Source organism: Phyllopteryx taeniolatus, chromosome 2, assembly GCF_024500385.1.
Source record: "Phyllopteryx taeniolatus isolate TA_2022b chromosome 2, UOR_Ptae_1.2, whole genome shotgun sequence".
NCBI lineage: Eukaryota > Metazoa > Chordata > Actinopteri > Syngnathiformes > Syngnathidae > Phyllopteryx > Phyllopteryx taeniolatus.
This window is the reverse complement of record NC_084503.1, coordinates 12,605,208-12,629,412: the sequence shown is the minus strand read 5'-3', so window position 1 is coordinate 12,629,412 and position 24,205 is coordinate 12,605,208. Positions and strand designations below refer to the sequence as shown.

Below are 24,205 nucleotides of genomic sequence, written 5' to 3'. Positions count from 1 at the left end.
AATCAAACATGCATGCACACACATACAGCACTGGTTCTATGAGTGTTGGCGGAGAATCTATTTTGCACAAAACGTGCATCTTATGCTCAGGGGGAGGGAAAAAAACTAACTTAAAAACCTTTTAAACTGTGGCTCACCTTTGAGTTCTGGACCTCCAGAGTGAAATTTTGAGGAGGAGCACTTGGCACTGTGAGGAAAAAGATAACTATGTAAACATCAAAGAAAAGTGACACAAAATACAGTAAATACAGTGGCTGCCTTTATGAAGATAATAATTCTTAGTTTTGCTTTCCTATGTCAGTGAAGTCGGAATTAACCAGTATGTTTATGATTGTGGTTGTACTTTGTTTTGATGTAGAGCAGCACTGCATCAAAATGATAGCTGTCTCTAACATGTTGCCCCTTTTATTAAATGAGGTAAATACTATATAGATGAGTTCCCAGTACAAATTTGTGTCCACTGACCGTCAGACAGCGTGCGGACCATAATGTCATCAGTGGAGACACCTGGACCGTGCTTATTGTTGGCCACCACACGGAAACTGTAGTGCGTGTTCTTCTTCAGCCCTGTCATGGTGTATGACAGACCATCTACGTCAACGTCCTAGATGATAGACAGAAGTATGTGAGTAGTCTCTTTAAAAGTGTGTGTTGCAAGGGCGAGAGACATACATTTATATTTGCATTGTATTGAGAAAAAAACCAAACAATATACATTGAATGAACATTCCTGATTAACGAGCATAGGCGTAATAATTTTGTTTGCACTATATCATTGCTTTCTTTACCGGTTTTTTTTTTTTAAGGCCGAGACTACTTTTTATCTTATTGTAACCTTCATATTGTCACGGCTGCAACACTGAGGTTTCCCAATATCGGGAGTAATGAAGTATTATCTTATCTGTCTTACCTAAACTCAAGACTATAAAACTGTAGCATGAATTGTTCCTCTCAATTTATGCTTCACTAACTAGGCCAATCAGCTTGTCTTAAATTACTCAAAGCCCATTTGCATTCAGTTCTTAGTTTGCCAAACCTAACAATGCTTCCATAGAAATCTAATTCTAACTTCTTAATTTGGGTCACATTATTGACCAAAATAATGCAACTTTATACTTGAAGATGCATTATAGAATACAGTATATCGTAATTTTCTTTTGCAGATACAGTGTTTGAGGTTATTTGTTTGCGGCCTTCTCTGCTTCTTAGTTTCTACCAGCTCATCTCAAGTTCTCTCCTCCAGGGAGCAGAGGCATCATTACTCAATGCACTGGATGACGTTTCATCCATTACCATATTAAAGGCTTTTTAATGCCTCACTGGCTTGCATGTGGAAACTGCTGGGCCTGACTAAATATCTAACCCTTTGAATTGTGCTCCTCTGACACAGAGTTACCTGCAGAAAACAGAAAAAAAAAGATGCCAGCTTTTACTGTACTGGGCTTTTGACAATACAACAATAACCCTGGGCTTTAATAATAATAATATTTATAAGATGATTACTAAATGGTGTCTGATCATTTCCTAAAATATAGATTAACTCGTGCATGTGTTTTGTTGCACAGTTTTCAATAAACCTCCCGGTCACTCTTTTATATGATTGTAATTTGATTTCAACACCTTCAAAATGTTTCTTAAAAACCACCATTAAAATTCAGTGCTTCAAGGGGGGCCTCATCTTTCGATGGTCCCGACATATGAGGTTACCTAACAGCACTAGGGGTATAACGGTATTTGTATTGGTCTCGAAACGTTATGGCACGGACATCACGGTTTGGTGAGTGCAGTCATATGACGAAATATGCCTCATTGCAGTATCTTCACTCCAAACCAGGTGGCAGTAATGCACCTTAAACTGTTTGCCATCCGCCATTATACAAAACAAGAGAATTTGCCGTCACAGCGAGTTCACCAATCAGACAGCAGCTACAGGACCCACCAGCTTCTTTCGACTCAGCTGTGTGGGAAAGTACAACAGCGAAGACGTGCAAGTGGTTGATTTTAAGAGGACCGCGTGCTGGCCTTGTTCGACAGCTTTGCGGTGTATCCATGGACGCACATCGAACATTATACTGCATATTAGAAGACATCATCCAAATATGCCGGTCACCGAGCCAAGACAAAATAAAATGTGAGTCCAACAACTTGTCCTTCATCATTGTTTTAAAGATCTAGATCTGAAATCAGAGAGCGCCAAAGACATTGCCGTAGCTACTTACATTTCAACAGCTGCACGCTTATATGAAATATAAAAGGACTCAGCATTCAAGTGTTTATTAAAAGTGCTTGATCCTCGTTAAAATGTCCTGTCCTGGGTGCACTTAAAGCTCTCAGTGGTATCTGCCCTGTGCAGGCGCAAAGGAGTACATTTCAGTCAAGTCTAAACCTCTTGCAGGTGAAAAGCTAATAGGTCTGTTTATCCAAATCAAGCCATGTTAGCAAGTTACATTTATGTATTTATTTAACCTTGTTTTTAGACTTTACACCGATCTGATCGGCTTGATCGGTATCGGCCGATAATTAGCATTTTATGCAGATCGACTGATCTGCTTTATTGTCATAATTCGCGGATCTGATCAATGACGTCATTGATCGGCTCCGCAAAAGACATTTACTCTGCGCCGCCGCCGTGTATGGTTGAATCCAAACGCTACTTCCTTTTTAGCCTTGTCACATGCCTTGTGACGTATTACTGTAAATACCTGCCAGCCAATAAACGCTAACGACCGAACGGACGCTAAGTAATATATGTTAATAAATAAATATAATTAGGCTTACTTTTATGTGGTGCATAAAGACTATGTTCTATTACTACAACTTAAACTATACTGTCTGCGAAAATGAAAAGAAACCTAGAATTATGCCTTTGGGATTTTTTTCCGGTTATAGCGAACTGGTACCCAACTGTGACCCCAAAACTGAGGTACGTACAGAACCGTGACATAAGAATATGTCAAGACATGCTCAGTTACCGACGTACTTACTTGGTTTTTCATTTAACTGTTTAATATTTATGGCCAGGAAGTGCTTTTCATACATTGTTTTTCATAATTATGACTGTACTACTACTATACCGTAGGGAAATCATACAAGGTGTTCCTACAAACAAATTCGGGTTAGGTCGTCGCCAGAGGAACAAAACTGCTTTGTAAACTAAGGACCCGCTGTATTGTGTCTTCAAACGGCATCAATTGTCATCTCTGTCAGGAAAGCTCATCCCAGTTTCTGTAACTAACCTGTTCATTGCCAAAGCTTTTATCAGTGTAGTACAACTTGTAGCTGAGGACCTCTCCATTGCCCGTGAGGGGTTTGTCCCAACTCAGAGTGACAGAGGTCGGTGTATTCGATGTCGCCTGCAGATTCGGGGCCGGGCCGGGCACTTGAACTGAGAAGAATATGACAGATGAGAACAGGGTTTTAAAGACTTGATCTTCTGATGTATGAGATGGTGCAAATCTTCAGAAAAGAAAAAAGTTACGTGAACCTGTCTGTAAATATTAAAAGACCAAATGTTTAGCTGAAGTTGAGATTCCCACAATAACCTACTGCAGTTTTCAGAGTCCAGTACTTCAGCTTTCACTGCAGGGCAAATTAACATAACCACCATCCACCCATTTTCTAGAGCATTAATCCTGTTCAGGGTCACAGGAAAGAGGGAGTTCATCCCAGCTGGCCTAGGGTAATAGGCAAGGCACACTCTGAACTGATCCTCAGTCAAACACAGGGCATTAAACTCCCATGTGTGAATATAGAAAATGATATTCTGTACTGTTTGTGGTCTAACTTTGAGACAGCAACAGTGACAACATAGGAAATATTGCAAACATTATCTTATCTGTAGGCTCCATTTGTGCTTAGTAGTACTTTGGATTGGAAATACAGTATAACTAGGCTTTATAACTATCTACATGCCAACACACGTCTCCATACTCTATATCGTGAGCTCTGCTGCAGATATTCCTGACAAGAAAGAAAGGCTGCCATTTATCAGTGTGCATATAGTCTGTCATGATAAGCTAGTCTCTGAAGAGCTACAGTATGCTGTACGCACCCAGATCAAACGTTTAAGCTCGATTTTGAACATATGAGTCCACATGAGACAGAAATATAGTGTCCAGGTAAATCTGGTAAACCTGGACACTATCCCCCCCATTGCTTCCTATCCCCCGTTAGACAGGGAGCCTCCCACTGGCACTAAAAGTGTGCTGATTCATCTGTTTGCCCTCTAAACAAGGACACAGTTAGAAGGACAGTGACTCCACGAGAAAGTGACAGCGAGTGAAATGTTGCCAGGAGCTAGGAGAAGACATCAGAAGAGGCAGTGTGGAAGGAAATTCCATTCATAGCTCTTTTATACGTTATAAGATGAGTGTGCACACTAGTGTAAGGGGCTGACACCTTTGCACACAAAGAGAGGAGAAAGCACCTTTAAATCCTCTCTTTCCTCTACGATTCATAAGTCTCCTCCAGTCAAAGCATTTTAATGAGGGTCTCGAAAGCAGATTTTTATTTTTTTTTTTTTACTTGTGAACAACATTTTACTTGCATAGGTAAGTTTGGTTTAAAGCAAACAACACAAACACAAAAAGACTTAAGAAATGCTTCGGGGTGAACAAGGGGCAGCTCACAAGGCGAGAATTTGGCAAATCTCTGGCGCGTTGTTGGGTGGTCGAGCTTAAAAAGACTTCGCTATGTGTACAGCGGTGGGAGCCTGTTTGAAGTGAATGTTTGTGTACGGCAGTGAGTATTTGCACGGGTGAGGGTTTATTGGCGCATTTGTGTGCTTCTTTTGAGTGTATCCTGTTTTCCTCAGTGAGCTAGTGCAAGCAGGTTTCCAACAAACTAGCTGGAGTTTGTCTTTTTGTTTACGCATCCTGTTTACTTAGCACACAGACAACCACACGCCTGTGTGGTGGTGTGCACATGTTGGTGGGTGTGTGTTTGCTTCACCTTCAGCCTGGGTGGCCACCTTTACTCCGGCAGAGCTTTCTCCTTGGCCGTTGACGTTGTGGGCCACAACGCGAAAGCGATATTTGGTGTCTGGCATCAGGTTCTGGATGGTCACCTGCAACTCCCCTGGTCGGCTTGTATTTACGACTCGCTCCCTGATGTGGACACAAACAAACACACGCGCGCACGCACACACGCATTAGCCTAACATTGCATTTGTAAATGTGATGGTTTCTATTTGCAATAATATATATATTTTTTCTAATCATAAGTACGAGTAACCTCACATTCACACAAGGATCAGGGGGAGCATCAAAATGACCGCAAGTCCTGCATTTACTCATTTACCAGCAGATAACTGGATGGACATGGTTTCTGATCAGTTATAAATAAAACTGAGTTGAGTTCTGACATTCATAAAATGCCATTAATATATAATCTAAAATATAAATTTATGGGGAATGGACCAAGCTCGGAAGGGTTTGAGTTTGTTCATCTAGTACTGTATATACACACAATATAGATCAGAGATGGTCAACTTAATAATGGAGGGGGCCACAATTTTTTTGTCAGTGCTACCAGGGGGCCAACAGACCATGCACTTCTTCACCAGATGTATGACAAAAATGCAGTTTTAAATATGGTCAAAATATTCTATAATCTGTTTTTTATTGAAGCAATGTACATCACAGAATCTTAATATATTTCATGCACAAATGCATGTATAAAAGATCCACTCTTCAACAACAAAGGGTTTGAAGTGCAAATGGCTCTCACAAAAAAAAAAAACCTTTCCAAGATGGCACAAAACTGCTTAACAGCAAACCAACATGAAGTGCAAGAACTCATTTTGTGATTTTTTTTCTTTACCACAAAAATCAACACAAAATGTAAATATTATATTGTGATTGTCCTCTAGGTCAGTGATCCACAAATTATTAGTCCTACTCCCTGTGCAGTATAGGCCAGTTCACCCTGCGTTGTTGAAGGAGCCCTGGTGCATCTCCCCTATCCTGCCGTCTCCCCCCCGTCCAAGCCACAGCACACGTTTGCAACATTAACGGCGTTAAATATGTCCATGTGTTTGGAGGACACAAATGTTAGTAACTCCTCATGCACTTTAAAGACACTGTAAATGGTTCTTGTGAAGAAAAAAAAAAAATGCTGCTTGTGTACTTTTGATTTTGAGAGCAGCTTGCATTGTGCCATTCAAAACTGATTTTTCTTTAAGCGTAATCGACCTCCCTAATAAATATTCACAATCATTACTCGTCACATTAGCTACCGCTAAGAAAACAATTCTATTAAACTGGAAAAACAAACAAGCGATGAACATCAATCACTGGCTAAATCTCATCATAGACTATATTACTTTAGAAAAAATATCAGCAGAACGAAAAAATCTATTACATATATACGTAGATAGCTGCTCACCCTTCCTCAACATGCTAAATCTAGACTCTTCATTCCTTTGGCTGGATAGTGTGCCATCTGATAATAACAAGACGATTTTGTAAGTGTAAAACTAAACTTTTGACTTCTGTATTCTTTGTTGTCGAGGTTGTTGTTGTTTTATTATTATTCTACTTGTCATTCTCTTTATTTTTTTATTCATTTATGTACTTGTTTTTTGTTTTTGTTTGTATTATAATTGTTTTCTTTTGTTATTATTTATTTATTTTCTTACTTCTTAGTTTGTCACATTTTAGACAGGAAAGGACACATGCATGGAGTGGGGATCTTCTCTTCTTGTCCCTGTGTTTGCGGTTCCGGCGTCTGTGGGGGCGGGACTTTCTTCACTCCTTCCCGATCTCGAGGGTGGGGGGGGGGGGGGGGGGGGGGGGGGGGGAACCATCAGGGTGACCTCCCGGGGAGCATTGGTGGTGTGATGGTGACTCGCCCATGTCCTCTCGTGTCCTTTCCTTCCGTCACAGGGTGTAGCACTACTGCCCCATACAACACTCATAGCTAATGTTTCATCGTTCTCGATATATGATTTACTTTTCTCATCTTGTTTACAATTAGGGCTTTGTCTTTTGTCTTCTTTTCTCATTCCCCTCTAGAAACTTTGTTCTATTCGACTGATCGACTCAGATTCTCAATAAATTTCCATTATAATACTAAGAAACCACAGTGGCAGCTTAAAAACTCCACTGTGACACAGTAAAACTGTTCCGGCATAAAAGGGAAGCAGATCCTCCATTCTGCTTGACCTAATAGCCAAACAGAACAAAAAAATAAATAAATAAATAAACAATTAAGGACATTAATCATTATCTTTCAAGTGTCTTTATGTTATCCGTACTTCATTGAATGTGTGTCTTAATTAACCGTTGGTTAATATTTACAGTATGTTGCACTTTATTCACATGAAACCCTGACTGTGAGTTGTGTGCAATATAGTATCCTCTCATTCTGTTCCATTGTATGCTAAGCTGAGCTAAGCATTACCTGGCGTCCTACCAAATACAGACCCTTTCCAAAAAATTATAATATCATGGAAAAGTTTATCCATTTCTATAATCCCATTCAAAAAATTAAACTTTCATAGATTATAGATTCAGGGCCCACAATGTAAACACTTTCAAGTATTTATTTGTTTATTTTTACATAATTTGGGCTTCCAGCACATAAAACCCACAAAATCAGGAATTGAAAAAATGTGAATACTGTGAAGAAATCAGCCCAAATTTTGTAGGCCATAAATGTTTTAGACTGGGTGTCACACACTAATCATCTACTAAACTCAAAGCACCATTAAATTGGTTCAGTTTGGTTCAATTGTCTCAGTGGGGATCAATATGGGGACGACTGCAGACTTGACAACTGGCCAGAAGACCATCATTAATACCCTCCATAGGATGGGTAAGCCACGAATGTTCATAGCTCACGAGGCTGGCTGTTCACAGAGTGCTGTGTCCAAGCATATCAATTGAAAGTCTCGTGGAAGGACAAAATGTGGCAGGAGAAGCTGCACCAGCAAAAGAGATGACCGTGGGCTTCAGCGGATTATCATATAAAGAAGATAAAAAAAAATCTAGCAGTGATCCAGAAAGAGTGGAATGAGACGGGAGTCACAGCTTCAAAAGCCACCACATTCAAAACGCATCTGGGAGATGGCCTACAACTGTCCGGGTTCCTCGGGTCAAGCCACTTCTGAGCCTGAGCCAACATAAGAAGCGTCTCAACTTGGCCAAGGAGAAGAAGGACTGGACTGGTGGCCAGTGGTCCAAGGTCCTCTTTTCCGATGAAAATAAAGTGTCCCTTTCATTCGGGAATCAAGGTCCAAGGGTTTGGAGGAAGATGGGTAAAGAACAGAACACAAGCTGCTTGAGGTCCAGTGTGAAATATCCACAGTCAGTCATGATTTGGAGTGCAATGTCCAGTGCAGGTGTTGGTAAACTCTGCTTTCTTAAATCCAAGGTCACCGCAACAGTCGACCAGACTGTTTTGGAGGACTTCATGATTCCTTCTGCTGAGGATCTGTATGGAGATGCAGATTTCATCTTGCAGCAGGACCTGGCCCCTGCCCGTACAGCCAGAAGCACCAAAACCTGGTTTGATGCCCATGCCATCACAGTGCTTGACTGGCCAGCCAACTCGCCGGATCTAACCCCCATTGAGAATCTATGGGGTATTATCAAGAGGAAAATGAGGGGCACCAGACCCAAAAACAAAGAAGAACTGACAGCGAGCATCAAGGAAATCTTGGCTTCCATAACTTCCAGGCAATGCAGCACGCTGATTGCCTCAATGCCACGGCGCATCGAGGCAGTGATTAAAGCAAAGGGATTCCTAACCAAGTATTGAAGATTAACATATCTTTTTGAAAGTGCCATATTTCGATTGATTTAATGTGACTGTCATTTCTTTTTTTTTTTTTTTTTTCTACAAAAACTGAAAAGTAAATGGTGATTTCTTCACAGTATCGTAATTTTTTGAATTCCTGATTTTGTGGGTTTTATGAGCTGGAAGCCCAAATTATGTAAAAATAAACAAATAAATACTGGAAATCGTTTAAATTGTGGGCCCTGAATCTATTATCTATCAAAGTTTCATTTTTTTGAATGGAATTCAAAAATTCTGTGTGCTCTTCCTGGTAATTACTCAACAAAGCCTCCTTCTCCCACGTAAAAGTTTGTGTTTTATGACTCATCAGCCCCACAAAACAGTGGAGTGTGTCAGTGGTACTTTTCATACTGTCACTTTTGAGTGTTTGAAGTCAGGATTCTCAAGTTCTTTCACACCGAAGTCATCCAAGCCTGCCTTTATGGACCCTTCATTTGTGCGCTGTGGGGCACAGTGACGGTGCAACAGAGAAATGCCGTCTCCAAATGGTTCCTACTAAGTTGTAAGCAAAGAATTGTCCAAATGTCTTGGTACTTAAAATCCAGGGACCCTTATTGATTAGCACATTTATTAGGTATCGCAACACTTTTGTCCACACAGTGTATTTTGTGTGAAGGAGATGAAACAGCGAAGGTGAGTTCTTTGTTGACATCCAAAGTTTTTCTTGAGTATAAATCTCACCGACTGGTTAGCTCGTCTGCCTAACAGCTCTGAGGTCCCCGGTTCAAATCCGGTTTCCCTGTGTGGAGTTTGCATGTTCTCCCACGTGCCTGTGTTGGATTTCTAAGGGTACTCCGATTTCCTCTCACGTTCCAAAAACATCCATGGTCGATTTATTACAAACTAAATTGCCTGAAGGCGTGAATGTGAGTGCAAATAGCTGTTTGTTTCTATGTGCCCTGCGACTGGCTGGCGACCGGTTTAGGAGGGTGTACCCTGCCTCTCGCCCGCAGTTAGTTGGGATTGGCTCCAGCACGCCTGCGACCCTAGTGAGGATAAGTGGTACGGAAAATGGATGGATGGACAAAACTCATGATGTTTAATCAAGAACAGATATAAAGGTAGAAAAAAAAACAACCTCACCACTGATAAGTTTGGAACAGCAAGTATAGCACTTGTTTCGAGAGGGAGAAACTCCACATTAGACTATACAAAACTATTCTTAGCTACTTAAATTTCCTTTTTAATTGTATGTAACTATGCATTTTCTGGGGGGATGGGGTTTAAGGTGCCAGTGTTTGTTCATTTCAATGAAAACCCTTGAGAGGAAATAATTAGTTTTAATAAATAAATACATACCACTTTAAAAAGTGCTTCAACTACTTTAATGAGCTACTTTAAGAATGCCCTGAGACTTAGGAATGCACTCACAGTGGTCCCTCACAGAGCAGCACCCTCACGGCACAATTACAATGTAGACTGTGTATTACCTGCTTGTGCCTTCCTGGCTGTAGAAAACAGAGTAGGTTAGCTCGTCTCCGTGTGGTTCAGCCGGCGGGCGCCAGGTAAGCTTGATGAAGCGGGTGGAAACCAGCGAAGCCACGACGTCGCGGGGGGCGGAGGGAGTGGGTCCTGCTGGACCAGCTACACCCCCAAAGCCTGACGTTACATGGTCAGTAGTGTTAGGAGTCAGTGAGGGGGGTGGGAGAGGGGGGAGGGCTACGTCTTGGGGTCGGGAAGAGGAGGTGGGAGGGTTGAGGGAAAAGGGTGAGGGAATATAGGGGTAACAGAGGCAGCATGGGGGGTGGAAATGCCAGAAATATTGCCCAGAAAAAGAGAACAGTTTTGAGGAGAGCGTTAAAGGAGGTGAAATGGAAATGACGGTGAAACGAAAGAAAGAAACAAAAACAGAAGAAAAAACAAAATAACAACAACGTAACAAAAAAGACGTCTGGTGTCACAAGGAAACACAGAAATTAAACAGTTTTACTACATTTACACAATAGCACAATACAGGGGGATACTACACATGCAGATCTACACTGCTTTCTATAACAACAATACATTGCACATGACATTTACGCAATACCTATTTGTCAAGAAATGTTTGTCATCTAGAACTTTGAAATTGATTGTCTTTTTTGGCCAAGGTGAAGATAAACCCCCATTTGCATCTTCAGACAGAAGTTCATTCTGAAGGCTATGAGCGCTCTCAAGACATGCCAGATGATGTTTTCAAACACTATCCTTTCCATTTCATTCCGCAGCCTGGGCGCATAAATGTAAGTGATTTAATTTGATCGGGGAAATGGGGGCGGAGTGAAAATCTGTGGCACGACGCAGCGAGATCTGCTTTCCATTTGCTTGGTGAGTGGGTGAGACGAAACCATGTGGAAAGTAATGTCAGTGCACAGGAAAGTTCCATTTGCGTACGGTTCAGGGAAGATGATCGGCGCAAAACACAAATAGAGAAAAGTAGCGTGTCAAGCATAGCTCGTGTTATTGATGGACAAAATGTGTTGAAATGCACAGGGCTGCTGGTTTATTTGTCACGCCATCGAGACAAAACCACTAATTTGGCTTTCAATGGTTTGTTTACAATTTAAATGTCCATTCGGATTTGTGTGAAAGATATGCTGCTATACTCTTTCAGAGTAACAAATACTAATCTGCATGCATCCACACGGAGTGACTAACCCTCTTTTTCAGTACAGCTATTTACAAACTAATAAGATCTCATGTAGCTATAAGGTCAGATAAAATATGTTGCAGTACAGTTGCTCAACACTGAAAAATACAACCATAAAAAACAAGTGAATTTAAATAACTTCCTGACGGTATCAAAACTAATTATTGTCTTTGGCAGAAGGCAGGATTTTGAAGCACTTGAATGTACAGGTGCCTGGAACATTAAAATGAGGACTCTGGAAAATGAATTAAGTGACCTTTTTTTTTTTTTTTTTTGAGACAAAACAAATTATTTTGGTGAGACAAAACCTATTTTTCCAGTTAACAGGAATCTCTTGCTGACAGTTCTCATTTAACACTTAACTTAAAATTAAAAGCAAAAAATAGGCACAAAGTCAATGTGTAGATTCCTTGACACGTATGCAGATATTGGACCATTTGACCCAAAGTCTAATAAAGTGACACAACGAAACACAAATTTCATCTGATATCGAGCATATGCTATAGGACAAGTGTTTTTTCATGATAAATGAGTAGACAATAATACAGAGCACTTGGCACTTTTCCATCTCTTTAAAGCAACAAGAACTCTCTCTCTCTCTCCATCAAAAATATTTCTTAAATGAATAAACCCAACAGGCTCAGCAGAGCATTGTGTGATAGATTAAGACACTAATGATGCTTCCATTCTCACATCATCCGCTAATAACTGACATGTAGCCAAGTAACGGGTGTTTCTCTGATCAATGTCTTGTACATGCAGGCTTGAGATTGTTACAGTAAGGAGATGTCAGCCACTTACTGCCATTGAGAAGCTCTATTCATAGCTGATTAATTGTATCATTAGTCTTTGTGCCAAAGGTAATGAGTAGCTGGCATTAAGGCTGTAATGAGGAAGGTTACTTCAAATCTGCATAATATATCTGGGCCACCAATACATAATACAGCTGGGCCAAAGACATGCACAGTGAAGTATTTGTTTTAATATTAAACGAAGGAAAAAATGACTGTGGAACTGTAGCAGTATAAGCTGAGAAGTGTCTGTTCAGAAATCAATATTACAATAGTCACATACAGGAGCAGTAGTAGGGTGCACTTGGGGAGCCATTGGTGCCTTTTTCGAACCTAGAGCCCTTTGATCACAGGTGGCATTGTTAAACCATTAGACCACAGCGGCTCCCATGAGCTGTTTGCCAAAGGTTTATGTTAAATATATTGTAATAACTTTGAGGGCTGCAAGGGACACCTGGCTGTAGACCATAGTAAAGATACTGTGATAAAAACAAAAACATTGAGCTGACAGCCTCCATTTTGGATCTTTACAACCACTTTTAACTCTGTTGCCTACTCCACTTATCGGCTTCTGCTATCTTCGGGTGGTGTGACCAGGGGCGCCATAAGGGGAGAAAAGTGATGAAGATTCTAAGGGTCCCTGACCGACAGTGGCCTTAGAAAATAGTATTTTTAATTTGCAGCAATGACATGGTGGGGCCCAGGGCCCAAATGCCCGGAAGCGTCCCTGGGCGTGACTCTTAACATAAGCCAAGCACTTCATCAAATGATCTGAGTGCACAGATAAGAGTCAGGCTCCGACTAAAAGAAGGCATTCATATCTGCCAGAAGCACACACAGGACTGGGACTACTGATAGACCAATGAGGGTAAATATAGCAGAGCATGCCAGGTTCTTGCAAAAGGAAAGTCTTTTCTCAGGATAAGCTGCCATTTGTAATCGTCTTCGATAATGGTTACTTTGATGGAAATGGTCAATTCAACATTTACCTACTTTCATCAGACGGAAAAAAAATAAACAATGTGGTCAAAAACACTCCAGGTTTACAGAAGTAGCACTAACCTCTACAGTATATTTGAATCACACCAAATAGTTACATGGGTTGCGCTTCAATGAAGTCCAATAATAATTCCTTCTGTGCTGATAATTTGATTCCATGTAACAATAAAGTACAATAAAGTAGGCAAGCAAAAACACTACCCTGTAATTGCTTTAACGGTTCTGAGGTAAATGTGGTGGAAAATTATTGGTGGCTGGGTGCAACCTTTGACGACTGTGGCTCTTTTCCGCCACAGCTCACTTTCACAGCTGACTAAATTAGAAAAACTGGCTATTGATGACGACTGAGCTGCACAAAGAACCAGCAACAGAAACGGGACCACAAAGAGAGGGCAAAGTCAAAAATGGTTGAAAAATGGCTATTCAAGCACATTTTGTCTACTACCTCTCAAAGAAAATAGCAGCAATAAAGATCCTCACCAAATTGTTTTTCCCCCCACAAAGATTTGTAATGTAGTGGCGCTAGTAATAGAATGAATAAGTCAAAGAATATGAAAAAGGGCAAAGGAATTCTAAATGTCTGCCTATAAAGTTGTGAGATGATAATAATTATTATTATTAGCTAGCCTTCATTATTCACTCGCTCAGGCCAAGCTTCATTTAGACAGGCCATTGCCATGTCTAGTAGAAAAGTAGTGCTTTGCCACCATCTTGTGGCTCCCACAGACAATTAAAACCTCATGGTTTATGGTCAGAGGGCAGTACAGAAGTGCTACTACATAGTACAGAAACAGATAAAAAATGCTGACCGTGTGGGTCACAGATGTGTTTGCCTAATTACGTTTTTCTGTTGTGGTGAGGACTAATCGAGATCTGAGTTGATAAATCAACACATGGAGGAAGAGGTTGCATTTATTTCCCATGATGATATATTTCCGAGCAGCAATAAGAACACTTGTCTCTCTGAAGTCCGACAGCCATGTCCTCTTATTTGGAGCCTCCTTTTCAATGTAACTACAGAGATGATTCAAAGGAAAGCATGATGTTAAATCTGTTTGCATTAGGCCCCCTGGAATTTACTCGATGGTAATATGGTTTCTATAAAAAGTGACAACCAATATCCCACAAAGCTCAACAGAGGGGGATGTGTAGAATTCCATTTAGTATCTACAGAGACTGAAACAACCCTGGAGGAACCAAATATAGAGGGTAAAAAACATTGCTTGGTATGAAAGTGATGACTGCAATTGAATAGGGATGATGCATTCATAATTAAGCATGTATAAATACAGTACACCTTCCCATGTGCAGAGTCATGGGCCATGGATGACTGGGGAGTGAATATGTTTTGCTTGGTTCTCTCACTTTAACAAAAGACGTCACACGCAGACACATCCCTCCTAGAAATCTGCAATATCAGGCTGGTCCTCTAGGGGCATGTAAATAAACATGTATAGATATGGTAAACAATGTAAACGTCACAGGCTAACTGCGAGACAAAAGGAAGGCCCCTTGGGCTCACCTTTCAAGCACATCAAAACATCCAATGATGCCGCACATCTCCAGAGCCTCTTACTCGAGATGCTTGGAAACACACTTCTCTGCTCTCAATGGTCTTACTACCTTGGAGCTACACAAATAACACTAGACTTTTACAGCGAAACAGCACAAGATCTTAATGAGGCAACCTTTTACATATCATTACCACCAAGGATGCTACTGTATGTTTTTATCTATGTGTATTTTTCCTCTATTAGTTCCTGTGCAACTTTCTGTTAACAGTTTTGATACAGTATACCAAGCTGGGATTTTTAGGATAGGGAGGTATTCTTGGGTTGTCAACAAACAAAAATATTTAATTGTTCAATTATTTGCATACATTACATTAAGTCGTTTTCCCTCTTTAAAATCCCTTTTTAAAATATCCTAATACTACTAATAATAATCCTAATAGTTTTACTTATATACATACATACTGTAATACTTTTTGTTTTGATCATATGGGTAGAAGCTAAATTATGCATTGTAAAAATGCATTATACATAGGTAGAAGGGTTTTCCAGGATTTTGAGGTCAACTTTGGAGGTGCGTATTATGCATGGGTGCGCATTATACACGGGAAATTAGAGTACTTATACGATTACAGTGCATCCGGAAAGTATTCACAGCGTTTCACTTTTTCCACCTTTTGCTGTTACAGCCTCATCCCAAAATGGATATAAATGAATTTTTCCCTCAAAATTCTACACACAGCACCCCGTAATGACAATTTGAAAAAGACATCATATGTACATAAGTATTCACAGCCTTTTTTTCAATACTTTGTTGATGCACCTTTGGCAGTAATTACAGTCTCCAGTCTTTTTGAATATGATACCAGAAGGTTGGCACACCTATCTTTGGGCAGTTCCGCCAATTCCTCTTTGCAGCACCTCTAAAGCTCCATCAGGTTGAATGGGAAGCGTCAGCACACAGGCATTTTCAGCTCTCTCCAGAGATGTTCGATCGGATTCAAGTCTGGGCTTTGGCTGGGCCAGTCAAGGACATTCACAGAGTTGTCCTGAAGCCACTCCCTCGTTATCTTGGCTGTGTGCTTAGAGTCGTTGTCCTGTTGGAAGGATGTGCTTCGCCCCAGTCTGAGGTCCGACTGCTGAAAAACATCCCTACAGCATGATGTTGCAACCATCATGCTTCACTGTAGGGATGGTATTGGTCAGGTGATGAGCGGTGCCTGGTTTCTTCTAAACATGACGCCTGGCATTCACGCCAAAGAGTTCAAATTTTGTCTCCTCAGACCAGAGAATTTTCTCTCTCATGGTCTGAGAGTCCTTCAGGTGCCTTTTTGGCAAACTCCAGGCAGGTTCCCATGTGCCTTTCACTAAGGAATGGCTTCCGTCTGGCCTCTCTACCATACAGGCCTGATTGGTGGAGTGCTGCAAAGATGGTTGTCCTTCTGGAAGGTTCTCCTCTCTCCACAGAGGACGGCTGGAGCTCTGACAGAGTGACCATCGGGTTCTTGGTCACCTCTCTGACTCAGGCCTTTTTCCCCCCAATTGCTCAGTTCAGACGAGCGGCCAGCTCTAGGAAGAGACCTGGTGGTTCGGAACTTCTGTCATTTACGGATGATGGAGGCCAGAAATTTTTCTGTACCCTTCCCCAGATTTGTTCCTCGAGACAATCCTGTCTTGGAGGTTTACAGACAATTCCTTTGACTTCATGCTTGGTTTGTGCACTGACATGCACTGTGACCTGTGGTACCTTAAATAGACAGGTGTCTGCCTTTCTAAATAATTTCCAATCAAATGAATTTATCACAGGTGGATTCCAATTAAGCTGTAGGAACCGCTCAAGGATGATCAGTGGAAGCTTTGTGTACATGTGATTTCTTGTTTTTTTAATTTTTAATAAATTCCATTTTTGAATGAGGCTGTAACAAAATGTGAAAAAAGTGAAGCGCTGAGATACTTTCCGGATGCACTGTATATGATCGAGATTAGCAATTGCGATACATTTCCCGTTGATCTCGGTAATCAGTTGTGTGCGTATTTCCTCCTGTGTTGGGTTTCTCCCCGTGCCTGCGTGGGTTTTCTCCGCGTACGCCGGTTTCCTCCCACATTGCAAAAACATGCATGGTAGGTTAATTGACGACTCTAAATTGTCCGTAGGTGTGAACGTGAGTAGACGTCATACGACAGACAGTGATGTATGATAAAGGGCACGTGCCAGCTGTAAAATTAAAAAGTACAGTATACAGCAAGTGTGTATGAACAATCTCGAGTGGGCTGAAAAGGTAAAATGGAATGCTTTCCCAGCCATAGTAGTGCAACAGTGTGTACTTCACGATAAAAATCACTTAAGCTAACCTGACTTGCATCAATATTGCGTACACTCTGGGTGAGATCTACTGAGTGGCACTCGCACTCCACCATCAGACAGCGGGTTGTCCAATACCCATGATGATGTTCCTCCCTATTCTACTTTTATCTTATGGAAACTGTGAGGTACAATGGAGACAGAGGGTGGGTGCTAACAGAAAACATAAAAGCTTTGATGGCCCGTTCGCAGGGGTCATCTGCCTGCCGCTAAGGGAAGGGTGTGAAGGGAAAGCGGTGAGCTACTTGAATTCCAGACGATTAAGCACATCCAAAAACATCAGTTTGGCATCCTGGACGACTGCATGCTGGAGGACAGGGTTGTAGAGTAGTAAGGGCATGTGTTGAAAGGAGCACAAAACAAATCATAGGTCCCATGCAAGTGTGTGCTGCCAGGTATAAACTGATGTTTATAACAAGACTGACATTCAAACAACAGCACTGACGCAGGTAGCCAAGGCTATTTGAGTCTTTTTTTCCCCCTTTCCCTCATTCCAGGGCAAAACAACAGAAAAATTGGCACCCGTAACTTTTCAGTTAGCACTTAGCTGACAGGCCTTTTATTATAAAGCAAAGCTCTTCTCCACGCTTGAATTAATACAACACCTTGAAAAGTTCACTATGAAAACAGACGATTTAAATGCACCAATACACAGTGTAAGTGGCATTTGTGAAAGACAGCACAATCCAGTCAGACTTTAGCATCTAAACAAACAACAATTTGGTAGCAGATGATTTCTCCTCTTCATAATCAATTTCAGCAGGGAGCTCTATGATCAACACACACATACGCATGACAGACATGATGTGTATGCATGACAGAGATGGATTTTTTTGCTGTATTTGAGTCTGAATTTAGAGTACCGTAAAAGATTAACTTCTAAAATTTCTCCTTCATAACTAAGAGTTAAATAATTATGTACAGTAAAAAACAATACTATCATATTCATTTAGTGAACTAATAATTAATTTATTACGGTTGAAGCAATGATTGACTCACCTCTACAAAGTGCTTACAGTGGTCTGATCAAAGATCGGTAGAGTATCGTGTGGGAATGCTCATTATATTAGTTCAATTGACCTTGGGAGCTTGCCAGTTTGACAATGAATGACAGTAGGCACATACATAATTCCCACAAAGGTATATTGATACCTTCCTGCCGAAATAGTAGAATCGAGATGAGTGTTATTGCAAAAAGCCTGTCATTGCATTTTAATAATAAATGTACCTAAAGTTGTGGCTGACAATATGACAGTGATACTACGAAGGACTTGACATTAAAAGCTGTAACAGCTATGACTGTATGTGAGCATATCGGTGTGTCCCAGCAGAGCCCAACATGTTTCGAACCGTCACATATTGACGCTGGTGTCTACTGTTGAAGTTACACGTTTGATGCCATTTGACCGGGCTGCGCTGTGCCGGCATTTTCCCACGTTCGCAGCATTACGCATTTGCCTCCTGCTGGCCCGGCAGTGACCCTGCTCGCAGATGATGGAGTGCACAGTATTCCTAAAGGAGGCCTGAGCTTGTATTCAGTGCTTGTCAAGCTGGAGGAAAGGATCTTCGAGCAGCCCATTATCAAGTCTTGATTTGGACGGGGAATAAGGGTGGTGAGCAAAGGCAGTGGAGTGCTCGCCCATCTGCTTCCTGTATTAGGGCCTTTTTAAACAAATGTTACTGCTCTTTTTATGAAATCTGTGCGGTTTTGCTTGTTATTACATTTCATTTTACATAAGCTTACAATATATGCTTCCTCACATTCTTTTGCAGAATATCACAATGTCAAAACCGCACTGAGGTTCTCGTAACCACCTATTTTTAAGAGAGGCATTTACACAACAGTGAACCCCCTCTAAATTGTTTAAGGGAGACGTGAACACTGCAGTGAACCCCTATGATGCAGTTCATCGGTCACAACACCCCTCCGCCCCATATCCATCCATCCATCCATCCGTTTTCTGAGCCGCTTCTCCTCACTCGGGGCGCGGGCATGCTGGAGCCTATCCCAGCTATCATCGGGCAGGAGGCGGGGTACACCCTGAACTGGTTGCCAGCCAATCGCAGGGCACATACAAACAAACAACCATTCGCACTCACATTCACACCTACGGGCAATTTAGAGTTGTCAATTAACCTACCATGCATGTTTTTGGGATGTGTGAGGAAACCGGAGTGCCCGGAGAAAATCCACGCAGGCACGGGGAGAACATGCAAACTCCATACAGGCGGGGCCGGGGATTGAACTGTGAGGCAATATAATCTTAATTGAAGTGTTGCACTGAGGTGAATGGTCATTTATTTGAACATAGTTAACACTTTTGTTCGCCGCTGCCATTGGGCACAAGCACGTCTTCGTGTGCGTTCTTCTTCATTTGGTTTTCGCCGTTTCTTTGTTGGTTTTCGCCACTTTCTTCTTCGGGGTCGGCGGACTTTAGGCATCGAAAATGGGAACCGATTTTTTATTTTTTATTTGAACGATTCCGGGAGGACCGTAACGTTAGTCCCGGTTCCAATCGGTTCTCGATGCTCAACCCTAGTTACAACCGACACAACAATGGCGGAACATGGTGTTGTTGTTGCACTTATGTTTACAATGCTTCCCTGGCAAAGTGTACATTTACTGTACCAATACTGTGTCCAGTGGAGTCCTATTATAAAGGGTATTCAAAAAACAGAAACCCAGGAGGACAAGCAGTGTGCATTTACGTAATATTTCTTCTTCCATCACAACCTATTTAGTTGCCTGGCATTTCAGTCATTATTGCAGATCCGTGTTAACAGGGAGTGTTTTGTTTTTGTCAATGTGTAAAAAGCATTGTGAAAGTATCCCGCAAAGTATTTTGAAATTAAAGGAGAACCCTGGAAAAATCCAATGTTAAATAAATAAATGGTCATACAAACACACTAACAGTGCATATAGGCTGCTCTATTCACATTTCCTTCAAGTAGAAATTCTCCATGTGGAATTAATTATTGTTTGCACAACGGCACGTTTAAATATTTGTGTGTGTGTTTTTTTAAGAATAGTACAGATTTATCGAACCAAAAAAAGTAGGTGTATTTCAGTCAGTGATCCATTAACTTAAGATATAGTACCCGTATTTTCAGTCAGTTTTTCATGCTAGTGGTACCACGTCACGTCTAATATACAGTATTTTGTAAACAGAGTAATGGAGGGAGTCATAGGGAGTGGCAGTAATGGGGAATCTCTGTGCTCTGTGAGAGTCTCCTACCTCTGATGGGCTGGAAGGACTGTTTTTTTTTCCCGTTTGTTGTCATGTCTAACAGTGGATCGAGTTAACTAATGCTACCATTAAGGCATGAGTAACTGAAGTTTCGAGAGATGTGGTGACTGGGGATCAAACAGTGGGCCATCTTCATTTGATCAGACGCCATCTTGAATCTTTTAACTAAGCCAGCACAGAAGTAGCAATAGATTTTTTTGAAATGCATATATATATATATATATATATATATATATATATATATCATGTGTCATGAATGGCATGTAAATATTTGGTTCCATTCATCTCAATGCAATATACTGTACTTGTAACAGATGTGGCTAAAATAGCTTTAAAGCTCAGAGCTTTAAATATCCAAACACAATTTCATGCTCGCGAGTGACATCCACTACAAAACATCCACATATAATTCAGAAGTAACTTCTGATTATTATTATTATTATTATTATTTTTTTTTTAAATCAGAGCATAAACATCAAACAAAATAAAAAAAATAATAATATATGGGAGCCAACACACATCTGGCACCATTTCAATTTGTAACTGTCCAAAAACCAACAACACATACATTGGGCAATATTTGCTTTATTCACTTCAATGACTTCATGAAGAAGCTGTTTGCTGAACAGACTAAGTGATTGTGTGTGCGTGTGCGACACCATAGGGACTGTGCTAATTTTGCCATATCCACTGCCAAGACAAAAATAGAAACATCTGCAATTTACCGCAAGGTGTTTTCTCAAGTTTGAAGTGGGCTGAAATATCCAAGTTTGGGCACTGACAATTTAAGAGCTGCATGACAAAGCTGTTGTATTTTTGGAGTCTGTAAAATAAACACAGTTGCGGGGCTGTTCCCCCCCACCCCACCCAAATGATTAATTTTGGCTCGCGAAGGCTACGGGCGCGGTCATGTGACTACCTTGTGTCGTCTGATTGGTGAAAAATGAGTCATTTTGATTGGCTCGCGAAGGCTATGTGCGCGGTCATGAGACTGCCGTGTGTCGTCTGAATGGTGAATTGGAGCCAAATGACAGTAGGCGTGATCTCGTTTGATTGGCGCAACGGGCACCCTATGCAGAAGTTGAAGATGGAGCCTAATAATAGACGTGCACACGCAAGAATGAATAAATAAAAGTAGCGAACGGCATGTCGATCATTGTAACGGAGTAAAAGCATCGATCCTTCTTCACATAAATACTAAAGTAAAAGTAAAAAGTACGGTGCATTTAAAGTACTCTGACAAGTACAGTTTATGGAAAATGTTACTTGAGTAAATGTAGCGCGTTACTACCCACCTCTGTCAATGACTTGGCCAGCACAAATGCTGAATGTGTGTCTCTACATTAGATTTCCAAGAACTAAGCATAAAGCAACTGCACTGCAAAACATGGGTATACAGTAAAATGCTATACCAGCTGATCAAACTTAGATTTCGTACCATCCGTGGAAATCATTTTAATGAGTGCTTTGTCTAACCTCAAAGTTGAAAAACATGACCCGTTTCCTCGCCAAGCTGTAATTGAAAAGTGCCAGAGTATCTAAGCACTGTATAACTATATAATATACTGTACAGTAAAGGGGGGGGGGGGCTCAGTTTACAACAGATTTCCATTCCTACAGTGGCACTGTAACATTAATTTGTACATAAAGCTACCACAAACCTTTGCTAATACAGTGGTAGATCATTATTATAGTAAATATTTGCATGAAAAACACTTCACTCCTGAAATCTAAAACAATCAAATGAAAAAAAGCGTGCCTTTTATGATGGCATATTTGTACGCTTATACTGTTCGTAAGCTCAAAATGTCGTAGGAGTGACATCAGGACTGAGGTTCCATGTATTAAAATGTCAATGATATGAAAGCCATCTAAATATTTGCTCCCTTTGAAAACACATGACAAACACTTCCACAAGGCAATAAGTCTAAATATGACTACCTTACAAGAAACCTCAGTGGCCTCTGTAAAACAACATAATTAGGAAACCTTAATGTCCACTTTTGGTATTTGGCTTGCAATTTACATCTGTTTGCAACTAGTTGAAGCATAATGCATATGTGGAATGTTCAGGATCATTTAGACCCCAATCCGAGTTCTATTTTAGATACCCTGGCCCATAAATGCGTCTTTGAATTTTACATATTTGCTTGCGTGAGAAAAAGTGATTCTTTTTTAATTTGTATACATTTCATCCAATGCAGAAGTTTAACGGCAAGAATTGTGTCAAACAACACATCATTTTATAAATAACAGCTAACATGAAGAGCTTATACAGCTGACAACTAACCTTTGTCTTTTCCAAACACCCACTAGTGAGGATACAAAAAACTGAAGCTGGAAGAGTGAAGACACAAAGATAATGATCACTAATGAATATTAGCCACATTTCTGCTGCGGGTGTTTAGATGCACCCTCCTTTATTTCCCAGTTGGGTGAAGGCAGCTTGATGTTTAGCCACATTCCACTAGGCAGTACAGTTCAGTTTGCTTCAAATAGAACAATAAATACAAATGAAACAAGCTCTGATCAGGCTTGTGCTGGCACCGCAGGGCGTTTAGGCTGGATAGTGACAGCTGCGTGAGCGACGTGAAATCTTATTAGTGCAACAGTGTGTACTTTATGAGAAAAATCAACAATAGCAATGACACAGAGCAGTGCTGTGTGCTGAGATAATCTGCAAACAAGTATCCTCTTATCACCATAATCTGCAGCATTTTTGAAATGGTGCTTTTTGTATTCTTCGTTTCCTCTTTCGATTCAATTGTAACATCAAGTGACAATGCTCTCTTGACCAATCAATAGACAGGGTGTCTACCTTCACCCTACATTAGTGTACTGAATTACAACAACCAGTACTCAAACAAAGGGTGCTACAAAGTGGGACCGTTTACAATGGAAAAAACAAACTGCAAATAAAAATATGTTAGGAAACTTACTGCTTGGTGTAATCAGGGCTGACTTCGGACTGCCTGACAAGGCTTTTTCTCAAGCATAGCTTGTTTTCTTGTACTAACCATTCAGAAACAACACAAAATCTTCTCCCATTCCTCATTTTACACACAATTGTCTAACTGTGCTTTTTAAAGTTTTATCACTGATAGGATGCCCTATTCTGTTTGTTTTCCTTTTTGAGGGGAGATTTTAACTGGCCCTGCAGCTTATAATAGGAATGTTATGAGGATGAATTTATGATCTGCTACATTTCTACTAATGTTCAGAGGTAATAACACGAAACCAACATATTAAAACATTTTCCATAAGTCTATTTATCAGCACGTCTGGTGTTATGAGCGACTGTGTCTGGTTACACAGTAGGAGAATAAGAATTTAAGCATATTTTGGCTGCGTACAACAGGCTACTGTGCAGTCCTCCAGACATGATCACCTCACCAGCAAAGAAAATGTCTACGTAAAAGATTGTTTTCACGTGTGCAAGTGGCAGCAACCAGAAGCTTGGATTAGTTTGCACATTTCTGCAACACTCCACATCCTTCAGTTCTGGTTTTCATGTTTCCTTTGTCACATCAGCTTTAAGAATTTCACTGGATTTATTTAGATTTTGGGGGGGCTGCTTGATGCATTAAGTGCAACTATACATCAAAAAAATGAAATTGCTCTAGAGCACAAAAATGGCGGACAGGCTCCCTGATCAGACTTTTGAGCTTTTTTGCTTTATGCCTGGATCAGACTACGAGACACGATGGCACTATGACAGAATACTGTAATAAAATCCTGCCGTGTCTCGGTCAGAACACTGGCGACACTACACGACACGTATTACAATATCACCATATCCCGTACTTTACTATTATTGGGTTGACCTTGTCAAATGAAGCGGGACCGTAAAACATGTCTACCGGATA

The 24,205-nt window shown here is 40.8% G+C and overlaps 1 protein-coding gene across 9 annotated transcripts in view; it reads right to left on the bottom strand.

Annotated features, from left to right (window-relative positions):
• Positions 1-24,205, bottom strand: part of neo1a (neogenin 1a) — a 210,099-nt gene that overhangs the window by 34,246 nt on the left and 151,648 nt on the right. For 8 of the 9 annotated variants that reach the window (XM_061761212.1, XM_061761154.1, XM_061761182.1 and 5 more), the window contains exons 8-12: positions 10,230-10,464; positions 4,951-5,105; positions 3,237-3,385; positions 466-604; positions 138-187 (exon numbers count right to left, since the gene is read on the bottom strand). In XM_061761212.1, coding sequence (XP_061617196.1) covers positions 138-187; positions 466-604; positions 3,237-3,385; positions 4,951-5,105; positions 10,230-10,464 — 728 coding nt within the window. The remainder of the gene's footprint in view (positions 1-137; positions 188-465; positions 605-3,236; positions 3,386-4,950; positions 5,106-10,229; positions 10,465-24,205) is intronic. The other variant, XM_061761192.1, reaches the window with a different exon arrangement.